At 50.2% G+C, this 18,716-nt stretch overlaps 1 protein-coding gene across 2 annotated transcripts in view; it reads left to right on the top strand.

Annotated features, from left to right (window-relative positions):
- LOC129381509 (high-affinity choline transporter 1-like) overlaps positions 1-15,068 on the top strand; it is a 36,542-nt gene extending 21,474 nt beyond the window's left edge. Inside the window, exons 8-10 of one of the 2 annotated variants that reach the window (XM_072287129.1) lie at positions 1,330-1,528; positions 4,874-5,160; positions 13,782-15,068. In XM_072287129.1, coding sequence (XP_072143230.1) covers positions 1,330-1,528; positions 4,874-5,160; positions 13,782-14,096 — 801 coding nt within the window. In that variant the 3' untranslated portion in view covers positions 14,097-15,068. The remainder of the gene's footprint in view (positions 1-1,329; positions 1,529-4,873; positions 5,161-13,781) is intronic. The other variant, XM_072287130.1, reaches the window with a different exon arrangement.
- Positions 15,069-18,716: the final 3,648 nt, after the last annotated feature.

Genomic DNA, 18,716 nt, shown 5'->3' with positions numbered 1-18,716 from the left:
GGTAGGTGCGTAGGGTAGATGACCGGTGGACCATTACAGTTACAGAATGGGTACCAAGTAAAGGGAAGCGCAGTCGAGGACGGCAGAAAACTAGGTGCGGTGATAAAATTGCGAAATTTACAGGCAAAAGTTGGAATGGGCGAGCGCAAGACAGGGGTAATTGGATATCACAGGGAGAGGCCTTCGTCCTGCAGTGGTCTTAAAAAGTTGGCTGCTGCTGATGATGATGGGTTCTTACAGCCGCCACTCAATCTTCGTGATAACGTGAGGCAATCAACGTGGCTACAACCAATTTCACGCACCCAATTTCACGTGATTCTTGCGAATGAGCTGAATGCACCCGACAGACAGAATACAGCGGACGAGCATGACGTGTAGCTCACACCGCAGACGTAGACCAGCTGCCGACGCCCGTGTCGCACTCGTCTGCAGACTCAAGCACATATGAAGTCAACACGTCCCGGGATGGCGGGGAACCAAAGGGGTCCCGCACTAAGGGCGAAAATACAGTCAGGGGCGCCTGTAGCACGTCGCTGCGAGAGCACAGGCTCAAACGGGGACACGCCGCTAAGAAAAGTCCCGGCGGCTATGCTACTTGCTCTCGCGATAACCGATGGGCCAACTCGCGAGAGCTCGGGCAATCTCCTGCGGCTTGGGCCTCCGATAAGTGCGGCTCGGCGTGGTACGACCTCGCGCGAGCACTAGGCACCCGTTCTTCGGCTTAGCTTCGGGATAAGATCAACACGAGCTAGGCGCTCCCCGCACGGGCAAAGGCACCGTGCGTGAGCTCAGTCCTAGTCACAAAGTTGTCGGCGGACGAGAGGAAGCATGTACGTACCGGGCACCTTCCCAAGGAGAAAGAGAGCATGAAGAGCCGCCACCGTCACGGCAGTAGCCACCAGGGGCCCCTTCGTGACGTCACTAGCTCCGCCCTCACCGCGAACCATCGCGAGTGGAGCGCCACCGCTGACAACTGGTTCGGAGCGAGGACGGCGTGGCTTAAAGATTGCTGAACATGGCTGAAATGCGCCCGCGCAATGGCGCGTCGAATTCCCCAAATCCCCACAATGATTTCTGACGCTACCGTGTGTCGGGCAACGCTTCGCTTACCAAGTTCAAGAATGCTATGAAACGGGCGCGCGTCAGTTGCCGTTTGGTGTCGTCTCATTTCCATCGAAGTTCAAGCGGCTGGCGTGGACAGCTAGCACTCGTAGGAAGCTGAAACAGCCTCGACGCCACCTGGCCTGTGCGCGTAGCTGATGCAGGTCGCCATCTGAAGTATTTTGCGCACGCCTGTCGTGAACTGTGCGGTGTTCCTTCTTCGTGCAGGCGTCCGACACGGAGGTGGCCTTTATTCTGCGAATCGCGGTCTGCTTGATCGGCGCCTCGGCCACCTACCTGGCGCTGTCGGTGCATTCGGTGCTCGAACTGTGGACACTGTGCTCGGACGTGGTGTACGTGCTCCTCTTCCCGCAGTTCGTGTGCATCTTCTACCTCAAGGACACCAACACCTATGGCTCTATCATAGGTAAAAGACTATAGAAAAAAACTTTATTAAGGCTGCAGCCTCTGTGACACTGCCTGCATGGCCTCCAAGATTGCACGCAAATCTCAGAAGCCGTGCTGCATGTTCCACTTGTGCCGCCATGGCCGTGAGTGGTGCTGGGTGACACTAACTTCTGCAACAGGACGAAGCATATGCCTGCTGCAACAGAAGTCCCGAGACAATTCAGCAAACTGTAATGGAGTGCCCATATATTCATCAAGCCAGCCCCGTATAGAAGCGCTGCGATTTAAAGCTGATGGTTATCTTGATTGCTGACCAGTTAACGCTCCGTGAACTGCTCAGCGGTCGAGATTAGCAACTTGCAAGAGCCACTTTAAATAATCGGTGGAATAGAAAAGTCGCAGTTTCGCCCGAAAGACGAAGCGTCGATTGCGATAGCAAATTAGTAGGCAGCTACACGAAGTAAGGATAGTAGATATATCGGCTGTATAAACTTGTAAACATTCGCTTATTAACTAAATTAACAAGCACGGTGTTACGCTCGCACAGGTTAACATGAACACGCCTCACTCGATGACCGCGGCAACTCGCTGTCAAAACGTTAGAGTGCAACAAGCGCGGTAGCAGCAGCGAGCGGATTGACCTTCGTGCTCCGTCTCGTTTCAACGCGAACTAAGCGTCGAAAGCACAGCGCATATGAAGCTACCAACGCTCGGCGTACTTTGTCCACATCGGAGATCGCTTTCTGATATGGGCGGCCGCGTGCCGCGCCGTACGCAGCGGCCGCCGGATTAGAACGCCCCTCCTGCTCCCGTCTTGCCCTCCCCCCCCGGTGCCTTACGCGCGACGGAAGACGACGCGCGTCCTCCCCGATATCCTTTCTTGCGCGCGCGAGATCGAGCCGCGATTGTCGGCTGACCCTCGCAAGCTTTCGCTCGCGCATACAGCATACGGAGCGCGGCGACGGTGTTATCACCCTTGGATTTTTTACGGAACCTCACGACGACGTCGACAGCAAAATTGCGCCTGGAGTGTCCATATAATTGAAAGCTGGGAAGAGATTAAACCGGGGCCAGGCATAGGTAACTGTACATTAAGAGATAGATGTTTTAATCAAGAGAGAGAATATGGACTAGAGATATGGGGCAAAATACTAGACTTTAATACATGCACTAAAATATGCTGAGCTGACAGGCTAGCTAAATTGATCTCTCTAGATCGTGCCGCTCGTGCGGAGGAGATACTAGTAGTCAAAGAAGACGTTGGAGAACTACCAACCAGTGTAAAATTTCACCTTCGTCGGCTCCATGTTCTTCACTACACTTCACTAGGTTTATACTAAGATAGCTAGCTCAGTGGTAAAAAGGTGTCGTTTGGGTGAGTTGGTGCACATGTGGTGCACATGTACGGTGGAAAGCAACACAACTTCATACGGACGCTGAAAGAAAATACATACACCGGCGTTTAGCTGGCTAGTGTCAGCCACCATATGATAATGATCTTCTGTTGGAATCCCCTGTGTACAGTCGGCGTCACCCTTGTGTAGAGCGGGGGAACGGCGGCAACCGGGTCGCTCAAGCGTCCGTATGAAGTTGCGTAGCTTTCCACCGCACATGTGCACCAACTCACCCAAATGACACCTTTTTACCACTGAGCTAGCTTAATATAAACCTAGTGAAGCGTAGTGAAGACACGGAGCCGCGAAGGGAAAATTTTACACTGGTTGGTGGCTCTCGAACGTGTTCTTTGATTACTAGTATCTTCTCCGAACGGGGGGCACGATTTAGCGAGACCAAAATTTTATCAGCATATGTATGAAAGCGGTGCGGACAACATGCCATACGGGGCGCAAAGACAGGAGTGTGACAGAGGGCTTCTTGGATGCTCCACTTCTGGCTACCCGCGGGCTGCCAGAGCCAGCCAGAGCGTCTTCGTTTTTCTCGGGTTGCTCCGCCCACCGCCCCACGCACTTCTGCCGGGCGTTCGTTTTGCTCGAGCTGGATGGTTCTGGTAACCTGCGGGCTGCCAGAACCTGCCAGGACGATTTTGGTCTGGCTGCTCTCTGGAAGTTCTCTGGCTGGCAGACGACGAAAAGAGGCGATGGGCGCTCGCCGCCATCTTTGCGGGGACTTCACGGATTGAAACGCGGGCGCTTGAGGACTTATCGCTCAGCCAACTGTCTACGCGGTCATCTTCAGATTTCGTTACTTCTAGCGTTATCTGTTTAGGTGCTAACGCTCCGTTCCGCATTGCGAAGCGGTGTGATACGAGCAGTGGTGAACCATTTGAAGCTTTTGTATGTGTATGTGTGTGTCCCCTGAAGGCTTCTTCGTGTTTGAACTGCAGGCCGTTGATCTAAGAATGCAGTGATTGAGTAATAGGGACACGTACATTAGGCACACGTACATTGGCTTATTGCTCTCATGATCGCGACCAATGTTGTTTTTCGTGTGAAACGTTTCGCTAGTCACAGGCGGCGTGCATTTTCATGCGCCAGCCGCGTCCCCAGCTCCTTAGGGTCGAAACGAGAAGCACCATCAGCCAGAACAAACTTTCTGAAATCTAAGCCCAAGCAGGTCGGCACGAAACTTTATGCATATGAGACGTACCCGATATCCTGCTTTTTCATGCTTTGTGAAGTGATGACACAACGCCAACTCATCAATGTCGCCGATGGGCGATGTGATCGCTGCGAGCAGGGATCCTCGAGCTATTGCTTTCGAGTATACAATCACGCGCGATTTCGCGTCTTGACATCGGACGCGTCGGAGGCCATCTGTTGCGCAGCGAAAGGGGAGGCTGGCCCAGTGCGGGTCTTGCGCCGAGTCGCGCGAGAGTGATTGTACCCTGAACGCAATTGTATATTTTCAAGCTGGCAACGCATAAATGGACTACGCCAAGCGCGCGCCAGCCTCGCCGGACGCTGCCATGCTGGTAGCATGTTTACATTTGGCCAGCTGTACCGGCGTTCTGTTTTGCCAACTTCGGGCAGGTTCGGGTTGTCTTGGGATCCCAGCCCACGTGACTTCCTATCAGGACCGGAACTAGCTGGCTGCCAGCGGGCTGCCAGAGCTCCGAAAATCGAAGAGGCCCAGAAACGGTAGAGTACCGGAGCAGTGATGCGACAACGCAGCGTTCCCTTGTTGAAGTGTTGCAGCAATAATTTGGTTATCGCCTCGCCACATCGCTGCTCATTTCACCGATTAGCCGCACTCAGTCATCTACGCCATTGCTTGCGTCAGCGCAGAAATTGCGAAGTTTCAGAAAAAAAAAAAAGGACCTCCGAGATTTGGAGGCGCTCGCTCGCCATCCAATCTCGGAGGCCATGGTTCCACCTGAATGGTCGTTTGGGACGGCCTCTCGCAGCGTTCGTGCTGGGTGCCTTCTCGCGCTGGTTGTGCGGCGAGCCGTCGGTGGGCCCGACGACGCCAGTACGCGCGCCACTGCACGAACCCGAGCGGGGCCAGCAGTTTCCTTACCGGCTGGCCTGCATGGTGCTAAGCCTCGCCGCGCTCGTCATCGGCTCGCTGGTGTCCGCCATGGCGTTCGAGAAGCACTGGCTGCCGCCGCACTGCGACGTGTTCGGCTGCTTCCGCCCGCCGCAACCCAGAGGGGGTGCAAGCCGACGCGACAGCAAGCTCTGGACCAGACCTGTGCGTAGCGAGTAACAGGAAATCACGTTTTAGCGAGAATGGCTAGCTCTTTATATACCGCGTTGGCATATGGTAAATTTTATTTTTCTTGCGAACATGGCTGTGCGCATTATGTCAGTCGCAGGTTGTCGAGCACAAGTTGCATCCCTATCGAATGTATACTCGACTATCTACCGACTAACATCGACTATCTACACTGCTGCATCTCTCGCCCTGCTGGTATTCTGGACGGAGAGAATACAACGCCCCCTTCAAGCTTGTTAGACAAGCCCAGCCTGCCGACGGATGCTTCACACTTCGGGCAGCAGAGGCAGCGGCAGCAACAATCGTGAAGCGCCTGACCATCGTCTTTGCTTTACAAGTAACCAACTGTCCCGCTGCCGCTGCTGCCCTAGCTTGGGGTCAATATGAGTACTGTGCCGACGGATACTGGTCTTACATGTTTTGAGGATTTTTCTGATGATCAAGATTTCATGACATATGCAGAATGTCGTCAGCCCTACCACCTTGGTAAAGGCGCAGCCATTAGCGAGCGAGTATGCAAAGCAAGAAATGAAGCAGATAAGAAAAGATTAAAATGACCCAACATGCCGTTCACTTTCGTCTCGTAGTGGGCAAACGTTCGTGCTCTCACCTGCTTTGGGTAAAGAACCTTCTGAAATCAAGAAGAATTTGGCTGCACTTACTGTCAAGCTGGATGGTCTGACATCATTAAGAGAGACCGTAACAAGCATTGAAAAATCTGTTACGTATATTTCTGAGACATACGACACACTACTAACGACTTCTGAGAGACATGATGGAGATATGAAAGGCTACGCACTAAACTTGAAAGCACTGAAAAAGATCAAAACGAGCTAAAGAAAGAGCTAAACGATCTACAACAATATAGCAGAAGACAGAACATGGAAATCCATGGCTTGCCCTTTGAGGAAAAAGAAATCTTGCTAAATAAAATAAATGATCTTGCGGTGATGCTCGATCTACCCTGCCTATCAGACTCCGATATTGAAGGCCTGCATCGTCTCCCATCACGCTAAAAGAAGGTACCTGTGGCATTGATAAGGTGTTCTAGGCGGGCTCTTAAAGATGCATGGCTTGCAAAACGCACAGCCCTCAAAGAACAGGATGACAAGATACATTTTTTTGATAATTTGACTGCCACTAACAAGAAACTTCGATGGCTAGCTAAAACGAAAGCTCGCGAGCAGAACTACTCTTTTGTATGGTCAACAGAGGGAAAGATTTTTGTGAGGAAGGAGAGCGGCACTCCAGCAATAAGGATAGCTTCAGAGGAGGACCTAAGCAAGATAGTATAGGCATCGTAAATTTGCAACCTTGCTAAATCTCTCTTCGGAATGATGGCTTACTATAACCCTAACCTTTTCAATCATATTGTTCAATGCCATCGCTTATCCTCCTGAAGAGGTCCTCTCCTTGTATCACCTAAATGTACGCAGTTTGAAGCATAAGGTCGAAGAAATTGAAGCTGAATTAGAGGAACTAAAGTGTGGTTTTGATGTCATCGGTTTCATGGAAACCTGGTATAGTTCTGATGCAGAATTTGTGCAGATTTCATGCTACATCCACATTTCTATGTTCCGACAAGGTAAGCGCGGAGGCGGTATATCTCTATGCGTACACGAACGTTTGCCCTATGACGTTCTTACAGACTCATGTGTTGTAAATGAAAACTTTGAAGTTGTTAGCTTACTGCATCGCGACATTGCTTTACTTTTAGTATACCGCCCCCTCATGGTAATCTTGATGCATTCCTTGATTTCTCTGATAGTTTCCTTAATTTAGCTAATCAAAACAGGTGGCGTGTCATTATATTTAGTGATATGAACGTCGATTTGCTTAAGAAAAACCCGATGCAGACTAAACTACTTGAATTGATGTTCTTACATGGTTGCCAAAATGTTATCGACCTACCTACCAAAATAAGCCAGCAAACAGAAACACTCATTGATCACTGTTTTACAAATTTTTCCCCACATACAGTTACCGCAGGTTTCTTTTCATCAGCCATAAGCGATCATATGCCATTTTTTGGCCTGTTCTCAAATGAGCAACCCTCTGTCAAGCCTAAGTACAAGCGACGAACAGTGAATGATGATACAATTGCCTATTTTTGTTCACTTATGGCTGAAACTTGTTGGGCAGAAGTATATCTGGAAAATGATCCGTGCGTAGCGTACGATATGTTTTTAGAAAAGGTACAACACAATTCCAACCTTGCATTGCCTATGGTTGCCATCCATAAGCACAAAAAAGCTAAGAAAGACTGGATTACGCCAGCTCTTCTCAAACGCATTCGATATAAAAACTCGTTATTTGCTCATTTTTTAGAAACGAGAGACCCAATCGATTTCGAAGAATTTAAGAAATTAAGAAACAAATTAAATCGGATCTAAAAAAGGCGAAAACTGGCTATTACGAAAACAAATTTGTTTCAATAGTGGACAAACCCAAACAAGTTTGCAACGTTGTAAATGTCATGATATCCAATGGGAAACCTCGTCTACCTTCCGAGCTACTGATTGATGGAACTTCCTGCTCTGGTGCAACACTTGCTAATACATTTAATGGACATTTTCTTAATGCAGGCGCTTGTCATACCACAGCAGGCGCGTGTCGCCCATCACCTATAGAGCTTTACATAAAAGCTAGTTGCTGTGAGTCTCTATTTCTGACCCCCGCGTCTGAAGAAGTCGTAGCTATCGTTAATTCCCTTAAAAATAAATGTTCACCAGGTGATGACTATATAAGTACGGTACCAGCAAAAGCCGCTATCAGAAGCATTAGTCCACCTTTAACACATATACGCAACAGAATGCTCCTGACTGGTATCTTCCCTGATAAGATGAAATCAGCTCGAGTTACAGTAATCTACAAGGGAGGTGGCAAAAATGATATGAACAACTATCGCCCTATCTCGATATTGCCACTGTTTTCCAAAATCGCAGGACGTGTGGTATATAAAAGATTACAATACTTCCTAGGTAAAAAAAAAAACATAATATGTAAAGAACAGTATGGATTCCAGGCTGGTAAATCCACGCAGACTGCTCTACTGGAGATAAAAGATCGCCTTCTTTCTAACTTCGAACAAAAGCTTTTCACCATCGGAATATTTATAGACTTTCGCAAAGCTTTTGATTCAATTAAACACGATATTTTTTTACTAACGCTAGAAAAATATGGAATTCGCGGTATTGCACACAAATGTTTGGAAAGCTATCTTACAGGAAGGAGGCAGTCTACATGGCTACAGGAGCTTAAATCCGACACAGGTATAATAAAATTCGGTGTACCGCAAGGCTCTATCCTCGGCCCTCTACTTTTCATTTTATATATTAATGATATAGTAAATATACACTCAACTTTATATATGGTCCTCTACGCTGATGACACCAATGTCTTCTTTTCCGGTCCCAACCTTAGCTTGCTTGAATATCGATCCAATACCTGGCTCAAAGAACTGCGGGCATGGCTTGATGCCAATAAGCTTGAACTAAACAATAAACAAAAAAACTAAATATGGGCTTTTCTGCGCTAAAAATAAGCCTCTTGACCATAATCTCCGACTATATTTTAATAACACAGAAATTGAGCAGGTGAATTCTCATAAGTTTCTAGGAGTTCGTTTCCGCAGGGACTTGGGCTGGACCGATCACGTCAACAGCCTGCGGATACGAATATCAAGATCAATTGGGATACTTCAACGACTTCGTTATCTTCTTCCTATACATGTAAAAAAAGTAATATTTTTCTCTCATTCATTCTCATATTGTGTATAGTCTCTTAGTGTGGGGAACATGTAATAAAACTGACTCGGATAGCTTCAAGGGGAGTATGGTAGCGCGATTCAAAGACGGGACAAGAGAAGACACAAAGGGACACACACAGCGCTTTGTGTCTTCTCTTGTCCCGTCTTTGAATCGCGCTACCATACTCCCCTTGAAGATGCATTACCAACAAGCCCACATTGCAACCCTCGGATAGCTTGTTCTCTCTACAAAAAAGAGCCTTGCGCATTTTGGGTAGATATCCTGTCAGTACTAATGGCATGTTTACCTCTTGTAAGGTGTTACCGTTTTTTCTATGCTACAAACACTACTGAGCACTCCTTATCTACCAAAAAATAAGATATGACTTTGAATCTTTTTGTCGTTCTTATTGAAATAGAGAAATCATGCATAACTTGCGCACAATTTCTTTGATTGGTTCTAGGCCTCGCACTAATTACGGCACCTAGACTACAGATCACCAAATAACAATTTTATTCAATACATATCCAACATTAATTGCTTGTGCCCAGGAGAGTGTCAACATTCATCAATTCAAGAAGAAAATGAGCCATCTTTTGAACCCACCGTGTGAAAATTTTTTATGCATACCTGCTGCATTTCATTGTTATTTCTACTGCGAATGTGTTTTTTTTTCCTTTCTACACCACTTACTATCGCTCATTGTTGCTGACTTCTTCAGTATTATTTTCTGCCTGACCAGTGCTTGTATAATTGCTTATGTTGAATTCTTGTCTCGCTGTGTTTGATGTACCACTGTTCTCACTGATATGTTACTCCGCACCATCTGCACCGACGTGTAATGCGGGTGTTAGGCCTCGCCAGGAGACATGTTAGTCTCCTTTAGTCTCTCCCCGCGGTCACCATGTATTGTTGTCCGAAATAAAATAAAAAAAATTGGAGGCTTATCAAGGTTAAGCCCAGTGGATGCTTCGCATCCACTGGGCTTAACCTTAGCGTATCCTTAGCGTTTGGAGGCATCTTGACCGCATACACGCCCGGCGCAAAGACGCTGGCGCGGTTGCGGGCACAGAGACTGACGCGACGGCGGGCGCGCGCCGCTTCATCCCTGGCGTGACGTCACATATCACGTGATGCAGCGATGGTGGCGCCGCCGCCGCGTCGCGCGCGACGGCGCGAACCGAAGCGTGGAGGCCTCCGCCGGGCGACGTCCGACGGCGCGATATGAGGCCCCATCTGCAGCCGGTGTGACGTCATCACGTGACGTCACATCATGTGATCTCACTTCAGGGTCAATGGTGGCCACCGCCGGGAGGCGACCGACGGCGCGATATGAGGCCCCATCTGCAGCCGGTGTGACGTCATCACGTGACGTCATGTCACGTGACCTACTTGAAGGTCACTTCAAGGTCAATGGTGGCCACCGCCGGGAGGCGACCGACGGCTCGATATGAGGCCCCATCTGCAGCCGGTGTGACGTCATCACGTGACGTCATGTCACGTGACCTACTTGAAGGTCACTTGAAGGTCAATGGTGGCCACCGCCGGGCGTCGCGCGAAGGCCCGAAACCTACGTTAATATGCTTCGCATAATACGTAATAACGGAGGTCGAGAAGATTCGAGTGCTCGGGCTGCTCATCCATCGAAACCGAGTCAACGGTGAAACGGTCAACAAGCTCGCGGGCAAAGCGGCCGTGGCAATGAGACTCATCAAGAGGGTGTCCAACAGAAGAGGAGAGCCTGACTAGGCTCGTTCAATCCTTCGCAGTTATCCGCATAACGTACGTGGCCGCCTTCCACAACTGGAGGCCGAGCGAACGTAACAAGATGGACGCCACCATACGCAAGGCGTATAAGGCGGCACTCGGTCTCCTCGGGAGCACGAGTACCGAAAAATTCATGGCGCTGGGAGTACACAACACGCTGGACGAAATAGCCGAAGCTCAGAGAACGGCGCAACTCGAGCGTCTCTCTGAAACGAGAACCGGAAGACAGATACTGCGGGAGCTTGGCCTCGAGCCGAGGGAAGGCAAGCAGCAGAAAGACGTACCTATACCGGATAGCATCAACAGAAAGCTCAGGGTCTGCCCGATCCCGAGGAACGTGAACCCCGAGCACAACAAGGAGCGCAGGTTGGCGAGGGCCAGGGCTCTCGTGGACCTCCACACCAGAGAAGGCGCCGTCTACGTGGACGCGGCGGGGTATCGAAGGAGCAGCGACGCATACGCGGCGGTGGCTGTCGGGGCATCGACGGGTGCAACGGAAGACCGCGGCGAGAGTCCGGACTCGAGAAGCGCACCGGGCGGAGGAGGTGGCCATCGCCTTGGCCGTCTCCGACCCCGGATGGAGTCACACAACACTACAGTGTTGTGTGACTCTAGAATGGCACTGAAGAACTACGCCAAGGGTAGGGTATGTAGTGAGGCCGCGCGCATACTGCGCAAGGCCGAAGACATCGGACGCAAAAGTGCTGTGGTGATCAAGTGGTTTCCAGCCCACATGGGCAGTGACGTGTCGGAACGCGGGAACGTGAACCACAACGAGACGGCCAACTCGGCCGCGCGAGGACTAACCAACCGCGCAGCTGCAAGCACGGCCGACTCGGAGTGTTGGCCGCGGTGCAGTGCCAAGGACAAGATGACCACCTTCAACGAAATAGTGAAGTGGTACAGACTGAACAGACAGACTATGCCGCCACCTCATCCGGGGCTTACCCGGAAGGAGGCAGTGTTATACAGGCAGTTACAGACGGGGTCTCTGCTCACCCCGGTGCTAGCTAAGCACGTATGTCCGAGCGTGTACGCGAGTGACGTGTGTAGACTGTGCGCGAAGGAGAGAGCCACCGCGGCTCACATCCTTTGGGACTGTAGCGTAAATCCGCGAGAAGCCAGCGAGAAGACGACGATCCCGCCGCAGATAGAGGCTGCAACGAAGAGCTATGATAAAGAGACACAACTCAAGGCCGTCCAGCAGGTCTCGGCAGCGACCGCGCGAAACCGAGAAGGGAGTGTTGTAATCGCACCGCTGGCACGAGTGTTGGAAACCTCAGTGCTGACGCCCGTTGTTGCAAATGGGTCGCAAGCCCCAAGGGTAGCGTTGGCCTGGCGGCCTGGGGCACAACTGGAAGCATCCGAAGGTCCCGGCAAAGCATGAGTCGACTGGTAACAGAACAACTTGTTTATTCTAGCATCGCAAAAGAGCGGGCGGTCAGGTCGACCGAAGTGAGAGACGGGAGAGCACGTAACTCAACAGAAGAAATCGGAGCCTCTCTCTCGGCGTCCGGGGGCAGCTGCTCATATACTCTCGGAGTTGAGGGCAAGAAGGAACGTCTCGGGATGAGACCACGTGACTCTGGGCCCGGACAGGCTGAGAGACATGTTGAGACGAGTGTAGTGACGCATCAGCCAAGCCGGCGCCGAAAGACCTCCTCGCTTCACACTTGGGGAGCTCCTCTCCCCGGCTGCTGCGCTTTGACAAGCGTGGCACACACACACACACGCACACACGAAGACACGTGGCACTGAAACACGCCTGCAGGCGGGGAGGCGTATCGGCGGCGCTGAACGGGCCAAAATGTCCGCCGCTTTGAACGAAGCCCCGGCGTCCGTTGCATCCGCGCCGGCTATACCGCGCGTCGAAGGCGAAACGTAACAGGAGGCAGTACCCCAGGAAGGGGGCGGCGGCCCTCTCGGACCCGCGGAAGTAGCGAGGAACCAAGACCTCGAGGAGCACAACGCACGAGACTGACGTAGTGGCCGCGTCGCGGTAAAAGCTTGTCCTCCCTGCGTGGAGGGAGGCTAACCGATTCTGCAGGCATTTTTAATAAATTTGTTCTCTTTCTCTCTCTCAATAAATAAACATGGTTCTGCCTCGGTATTCATCGAAACTAATACCACGTTTCATAAAGCTCCGCACAAATTGATGTAGCTAGCTACCACATCAGCTCCGAAACTTCGGCGAGGTGCGTTGCTGCACATCGGAGATCTCGGAGGCCCGTTCCTTTACTTTCAGCCGTATGTCACCGCGATCCACGTGTCACATACACTTCAGACAGCTGAGCAGAAAAGTGTTTAAGGGGCAGATCGTCGTCGTGGCTGCGATTTTAGTAATAGCTTTAGAAATAAAGGATCGAGGTGAAGTAAAGTCAAGGTGAAAGAAATGCGACATAGTTACTCGATGTATTTTATGTCCTGCTACAAATCACTCATGCCGAGGTATTCTTTTTTGTCTTGAGTTCCTAAAAAACGAGATCATTAGGGCAACTTCGTAAGGTATTGACGTTTTATTATTATTATTATTATTATTATTATTATTATTATTATTATTATTATTATTATTATTATTATTATTATGCAGGCTCAGGAGCAACTCGACATTGCTATTCATACTCGACTTAGCTATCAATATTTGCCACTCTGGTATAAGCCGTGAAAATGTGCACTGAGCATTGGTTCTCACATGAAGCGTTTCTCCCATATGTCCCTGCGGATTTCTTTGAAACCGCTCGCGGAGTCCACAGGGCCCGCGAACCATATATAACTTACGAAGAACTATATGTTTGCAGAGGTGGTCTGATGCGTTCTTTACTGGAGTAGACACACATATAGGCAAGCGAACAGATGTATTTGTTTAGATTAAGACAGATTAACACCGCATTGAGGTAGTCGTCTACGTCTGGGTGCAGATAGACGTAGCCTCGTAGCCGGTGCCCTGTACACAGGATTCTCGTAGTTGTTACACACGGCACATTACGGGATGTCGGTCGAGCTGTCCATGAGAATTGCACGTTGCATGACATACTATGTATGAGGAAAGGCCGTAGGCACTGAATACCCGAAACCATGCAGGAAGTCACCGAGTACGAGCAGACCATCAAGACAGGTGCGGAGTGCGTCAGGTCGGAGCTGACCAATAGGAGCGAGCGCTCGCAGATGCCTGCTGGGAGGTCGCGCGCGACGAGCGTGGCCGCGTTAGAGACGTCCGGCAAGAGCGATCGCAGCCAGAGAACGACGGGCTCGAACGGACGGCGCAAGTCTAGGGCTGCTGCGGCTTCCACAAGGGCGCCCGAGCCGAGCAACAGGGGTGGCCGCGTCGGCAAGCATCGGCAGCACCACGCCAAGAAGGGAAGCAACGAAACGCAGATGACCGTCAAGGACGCCTGAGATAATCCGGCTCCTCTCGGAGGGGGCGGCGTGGCAGCTGGCTCCCGCACAAATAGTGCCTGTGGGGGAGCGAACGAGCGGGCGTGGTTTCTTCCTGGACAATACGGTTCTTCGATGCCAGCGCGGTAGCACACCCCCTGTCCTGGACCGGGACCATGCTGCGCCGCTTGCACCGCAGTACCAAGGACGGTCGCACCCGGTCCCGGGGCGAAATCGTGCTAAACCGCAGCATGGCATCAGGACCAAGGAAGGCTTCACTCGCCGTTGAGCTTCGCCATCTTCTTAATATGTGTTTGTGTGTGTGAGAAGCCGGATGCGTGTGTGTTGTGCCGGGTAACCGGGATAGTAAATGGACAGCGCGTTCATAGCGAAGACACTGGCGATGTGCTTGCCACAAGTGCGGATGACAATGACAGTGGTTCGGTGAACCAAAGTTAGGTCGCCAGGCACATTCGTCTCGTGAAAACGTTAGTTCAGCGAGAACTCCCATACGTCTGGGACGACGACGGCCTGGGTGGGACGCTTTCTTCCAGCACGCATCCGGTGGCGCAAGCTTGGCCTCCAAGATCGCACATGCGCATCTCTGAAGCCACGGTACAAGCTACCAGGAAGGCTGGCCCTTTGTGCTGACCTGCTTGGTTAAGGGGAAGAATGGGCCGCGTGACTGGAAGCCAGGACGTCCATCCATAGAACTAAATTAGCTGTCAAATTAGCATGCTGAACTGTGCAGGTGTCTACAGACACGGAATAGCCAAACGCTTTGCCTGCTCTATACATGGTCAATGTTAATAATTGCGCGTTATTTGAAATGAATACCTAAACGAAAAGTTCAGTCTTATAGTTACTACTTAACCTCCGCTTAAAGCATGGTCCCAATTGGGGCGCCTGAGAAACATCAGCTCGGTTATGCACGCTTTTTTTTTCAGACATTGGAAAATCACTTTGCCATGCGCAGGAGACACGTCATCCGGCTGTCTGGCTTGGTATACAGAGAGAGAGAGAGAATAAACATTTTTATTCGGTGAATGAAGCTTCGGAGAGGCGTCCTCATACAGAGGAAGTGGTCCAACGCAGAAAAAGCAATGGGTATCTGGCGACTCTTTTATATTATACATTTCTCATATATTAGAATGGAGTGCGGTCACAATCATCGGGGCAAATGTAGTTGCACAAACGTATTATCGCTAATTAACCCCCAGTGACTATCGTCATTGCACAAATGCTTCCCATTGCAAACGTACTGCAACGGGATGTGCGAGAATCCTCAAAAGTGGAGTTTAGGGGAGCGCCAATTGTCGCCCGCAGAAAGGAGCTGCTGGCACTCTATTGCTTTTAGGCTTAGGCGTACGTGTAATGCGCCGCAATATACGTTTCTACTTCTTTCTCCTGCAAACCACAAATGGACAACGTAAGACGTCGGTACACATTTTTTTTACGCATCTGTCCGAATGGATATGCCTGCTGGTGAGTTCAGTATAAGGCCGCTAACCTAGCTGCACATGCTGCTGTGCATGCAGATCAACAGGTGAGCTGCTCAGGTGCCTTAACATTTTCAACGTCCCTGATGCATCTGCGGTCTCTACTGGTGAGCTCCCTCCGCCTGAAGGTCTAACCGGTGAAGCAATAGAATGTTGCAGCATGCCACGAGTCGACGAACAAACTTATTTGTGCTCGTCGTCGCGGATATGTGTGTGCGTTTGTGCAGTCCTTGCATTCGCTTGCACGTTCTTCATCGCGAATTACTTTCGCTGGAGGAGTTGATCGTTTCAACAGTGTAGGCACGGTGCGCGATGTTCTATAATCTATGGCGAATAAAATGCACCTTTGGTTACGGTATTCGAAAATGTGAAGCGCGTGTAAACGAACGCCATGAACTTCGCAACCTATTCGCAGCCGAAGACCGCGGCCGTGTCGGAAACTCGTGGCACCAGGAGCGCTACCGGCACTTATACGCTACCACGCACTCTCTTGATAGAGCTTTGTATAGTCGGGTCTTAGTGCGCGCGACAAGTGATCAGCCACTTAGGGTGTACACTGAAGTCTAGTACACTCCACGCTTACTATATTTATGCGGATTGGGGTCAATGATGATGACAATAACGACGATAAGAGCATTTGCTGTGATGACATGGAATGATGCTACAGAGGAAGATGAAAATGACTTAACTCTGCCCGTGATGGGGCTTCCCTTAGAGTAATCGCACAACGAGACGATCGACTGTTATTTATTTGTGGAGTTTGTGGAAGTCTGCGGATATTAGAAAGCTTGGAACAACGAACCGAATAGTCGCTATTTGTAAATGCGACTATCTTTCGAATATTCTTCGAATATTTCAAAACACCAACTGCACCCAACTAAACATCAATCTGGAGCAAAAACTGCGGTAAGTTTTCGCCCCCGCAGGCACGATATAGATATAAAACATGAGACCTTGCGTAGTGGAGCAGGCTACTTCGCTTAGGTAGCCATACTTTACAAGCTGTACAGCGTTCATTTGCCCTCTCTGAATAGGCCATGCATGCGAATAAACCACTTGTTTTCTCCTAAGGCTCCATTTGTGTTTTTAATAAACAACGCCACATAACGTGTACTAAGTAATGACTAAAACTTGCTGACATTAAGAATATTTGAAGGGGTGCTCCGCTTTATATAAACTGTCATAACGGTTCTTCATTATTCGGAAACTTACATATTCGATTCGATTCGCTTCTGGCACTACTTGATTCGTATTAGATTATAGGTCTAAAAAATCGCTATTCGCACGCCCCTAGAGTTTGCGTCTGTACAGTGGGTTACACGATCGTGAAGAGTTCAGGTTTAATTTTGGCCGCCTTTATATGGTTCCGTAACATGCACCACGGTCTAAGCCCACAAACGCGTTTTTTTTTTTCTTTTTCATTTGTCGCAGTGGGCCTGGGATTGAAACCACGACATCGTGGTTAGCAGTAGAACTCCGTAGCCACCGAACAACGACTGATGCCAGAAAAACTGCGTCGTTTTCATAATTTTGCTCTACCTGCGCGCAGCGTAAGCGGCAAAACATAAGTGCTGACAGCTGCGCCAGTTGGTGCACACACAGCGGCAAAACGAGATAAATAATTCGCTGTCAGCTTGTTAAGGAACCCGCGATAATCCGTTTCTACAATTCTTCCTGACTTATTCTGCTGAGTTGACAGTTGTGATGTAGGTTATTCCTCTGCCCATTATCAATAAAAAGAAAAGAAAGTAGTCGCCTAAACCTTGGCAACTTCATAAGTGGGACTTATCTATAGGCGAAAATAAAATAAAGGTATACGCTTGTCAACAACGAAGAGAACCTCGATCGTTCTTCAAGTACTTCGAAGGTTTGCGGAATTGGCTCAATCTTCTTTATTTTTGTCTTCTCAAGTTTCTCGTTTGTTTATAGTATTTTTCCCCTCTCGCTATGTGGCCTTACAGACTATCATCAAATTCTCGGAATCGGGAGAGAAGTGACAGACCGTTTGTAACGGCTGGACCGTTTGAATTGGCAACCGTTTTATAGCTCTACGCGAACGGTCATCGAATGTGTCGATATCCGTTTCTTTAACCTAAGCACACCGGCGCATTTTAACAGGTTAAACTCAGCGCTTACAATGTGCTCACACTCTTTTTTTCATTGGCCTGCGTTGCTATACGCGGCATAATGTCGGAATGAAATTACCCGTATACTATAGCCATGTAGGTCCATGTCACACACGTTCTGCGCAACAGCGACTTGTGAAACGTATTGTCCATAAGCCAGCGTTCATAGTTTTCTGGTTGGTCACTCCGTAACTTCGCATACCCAAGTTCACTTTCGCTGTCTGTCCCAAAGCACGTCCAAAGCAGATGGCGGGAATCGGCTGCAGACGCAGGAGAGGAGCACTTCCGATAGACGTTGTCTTCATATACTCGACCCCAGGGGAAGTATTCTGTAAGAGTCCACCTATTGGACATGTCCGCTTCGCCTGCTGTTGAAGTTCTGATTGACTGTACTGGGCTGCGCATCCGCAGCAGCCGCCAATCAGCACTTCAGCAGCGGACGTAATGGACATGTCCACTAGGTGGACCCTTACAGAATATCTCCCCAGGGGCAAGTGACGGCTGGTGTAAAGGGCTTCCCGGCTCGAAGTCTCCGGAGAAAGACTCGCTTAACCCGAAAAAGATCGCGGCGAAGGTAGCAGGCACTGATGACCGGCCGAGGGGGTAACGTGCCAGCTATTTCAGCCCGCTGCACGTGCTCCGACCGACCCGCGGTGGCGGTGCCCTTCAGAGAACGAGCGAGGACGACGACGCTAACCGACCATGCGCCGCGTTTGGAGGATCGGTGACGACAGCAGGGCTGGCCACGTTTGGCGCCCCGTGCATTGTTGGTTGATTTGCCGGGTCTTCATGATCTCTTTGCGGTACGGGGGCCCCCGGATTCGTCACAGTCTGCCGACACACGTGGCGACTAGAGGGAAAAGGCAGCTCTGGGATTTAGAGGCGCCGGCTGTGGTCGGGCGTGACCACCTGACTACGGGGACGCCAGACAATGGATACCACGAAGACTGCGCTGCAAAGGTCGTCGGCCCTCGGAGAGAGCACCGAAACCTGTGCGGCATGTGTGTGTGTAAAAC

This window comes from Dermacentor andersoni, chromosome 3 (genome assembly GCF_023375885.2).
Source record: "Dermacentor andersoni chromosome 3, qqDerAnde1_hic_scaffold, whole genome shotgun sequence".
NCBI classification, from domain to species: Eukaryota; Metazoa; Arthropoda; class Arachnida; order Ixodida; family Ixodidae; genus Dermacentor; species Dermacentor andersoni.
Note: the sequence above shows the minus strand (reverse complement) of the source record. Positions and strands in the feature narration are given on the sequence as shown.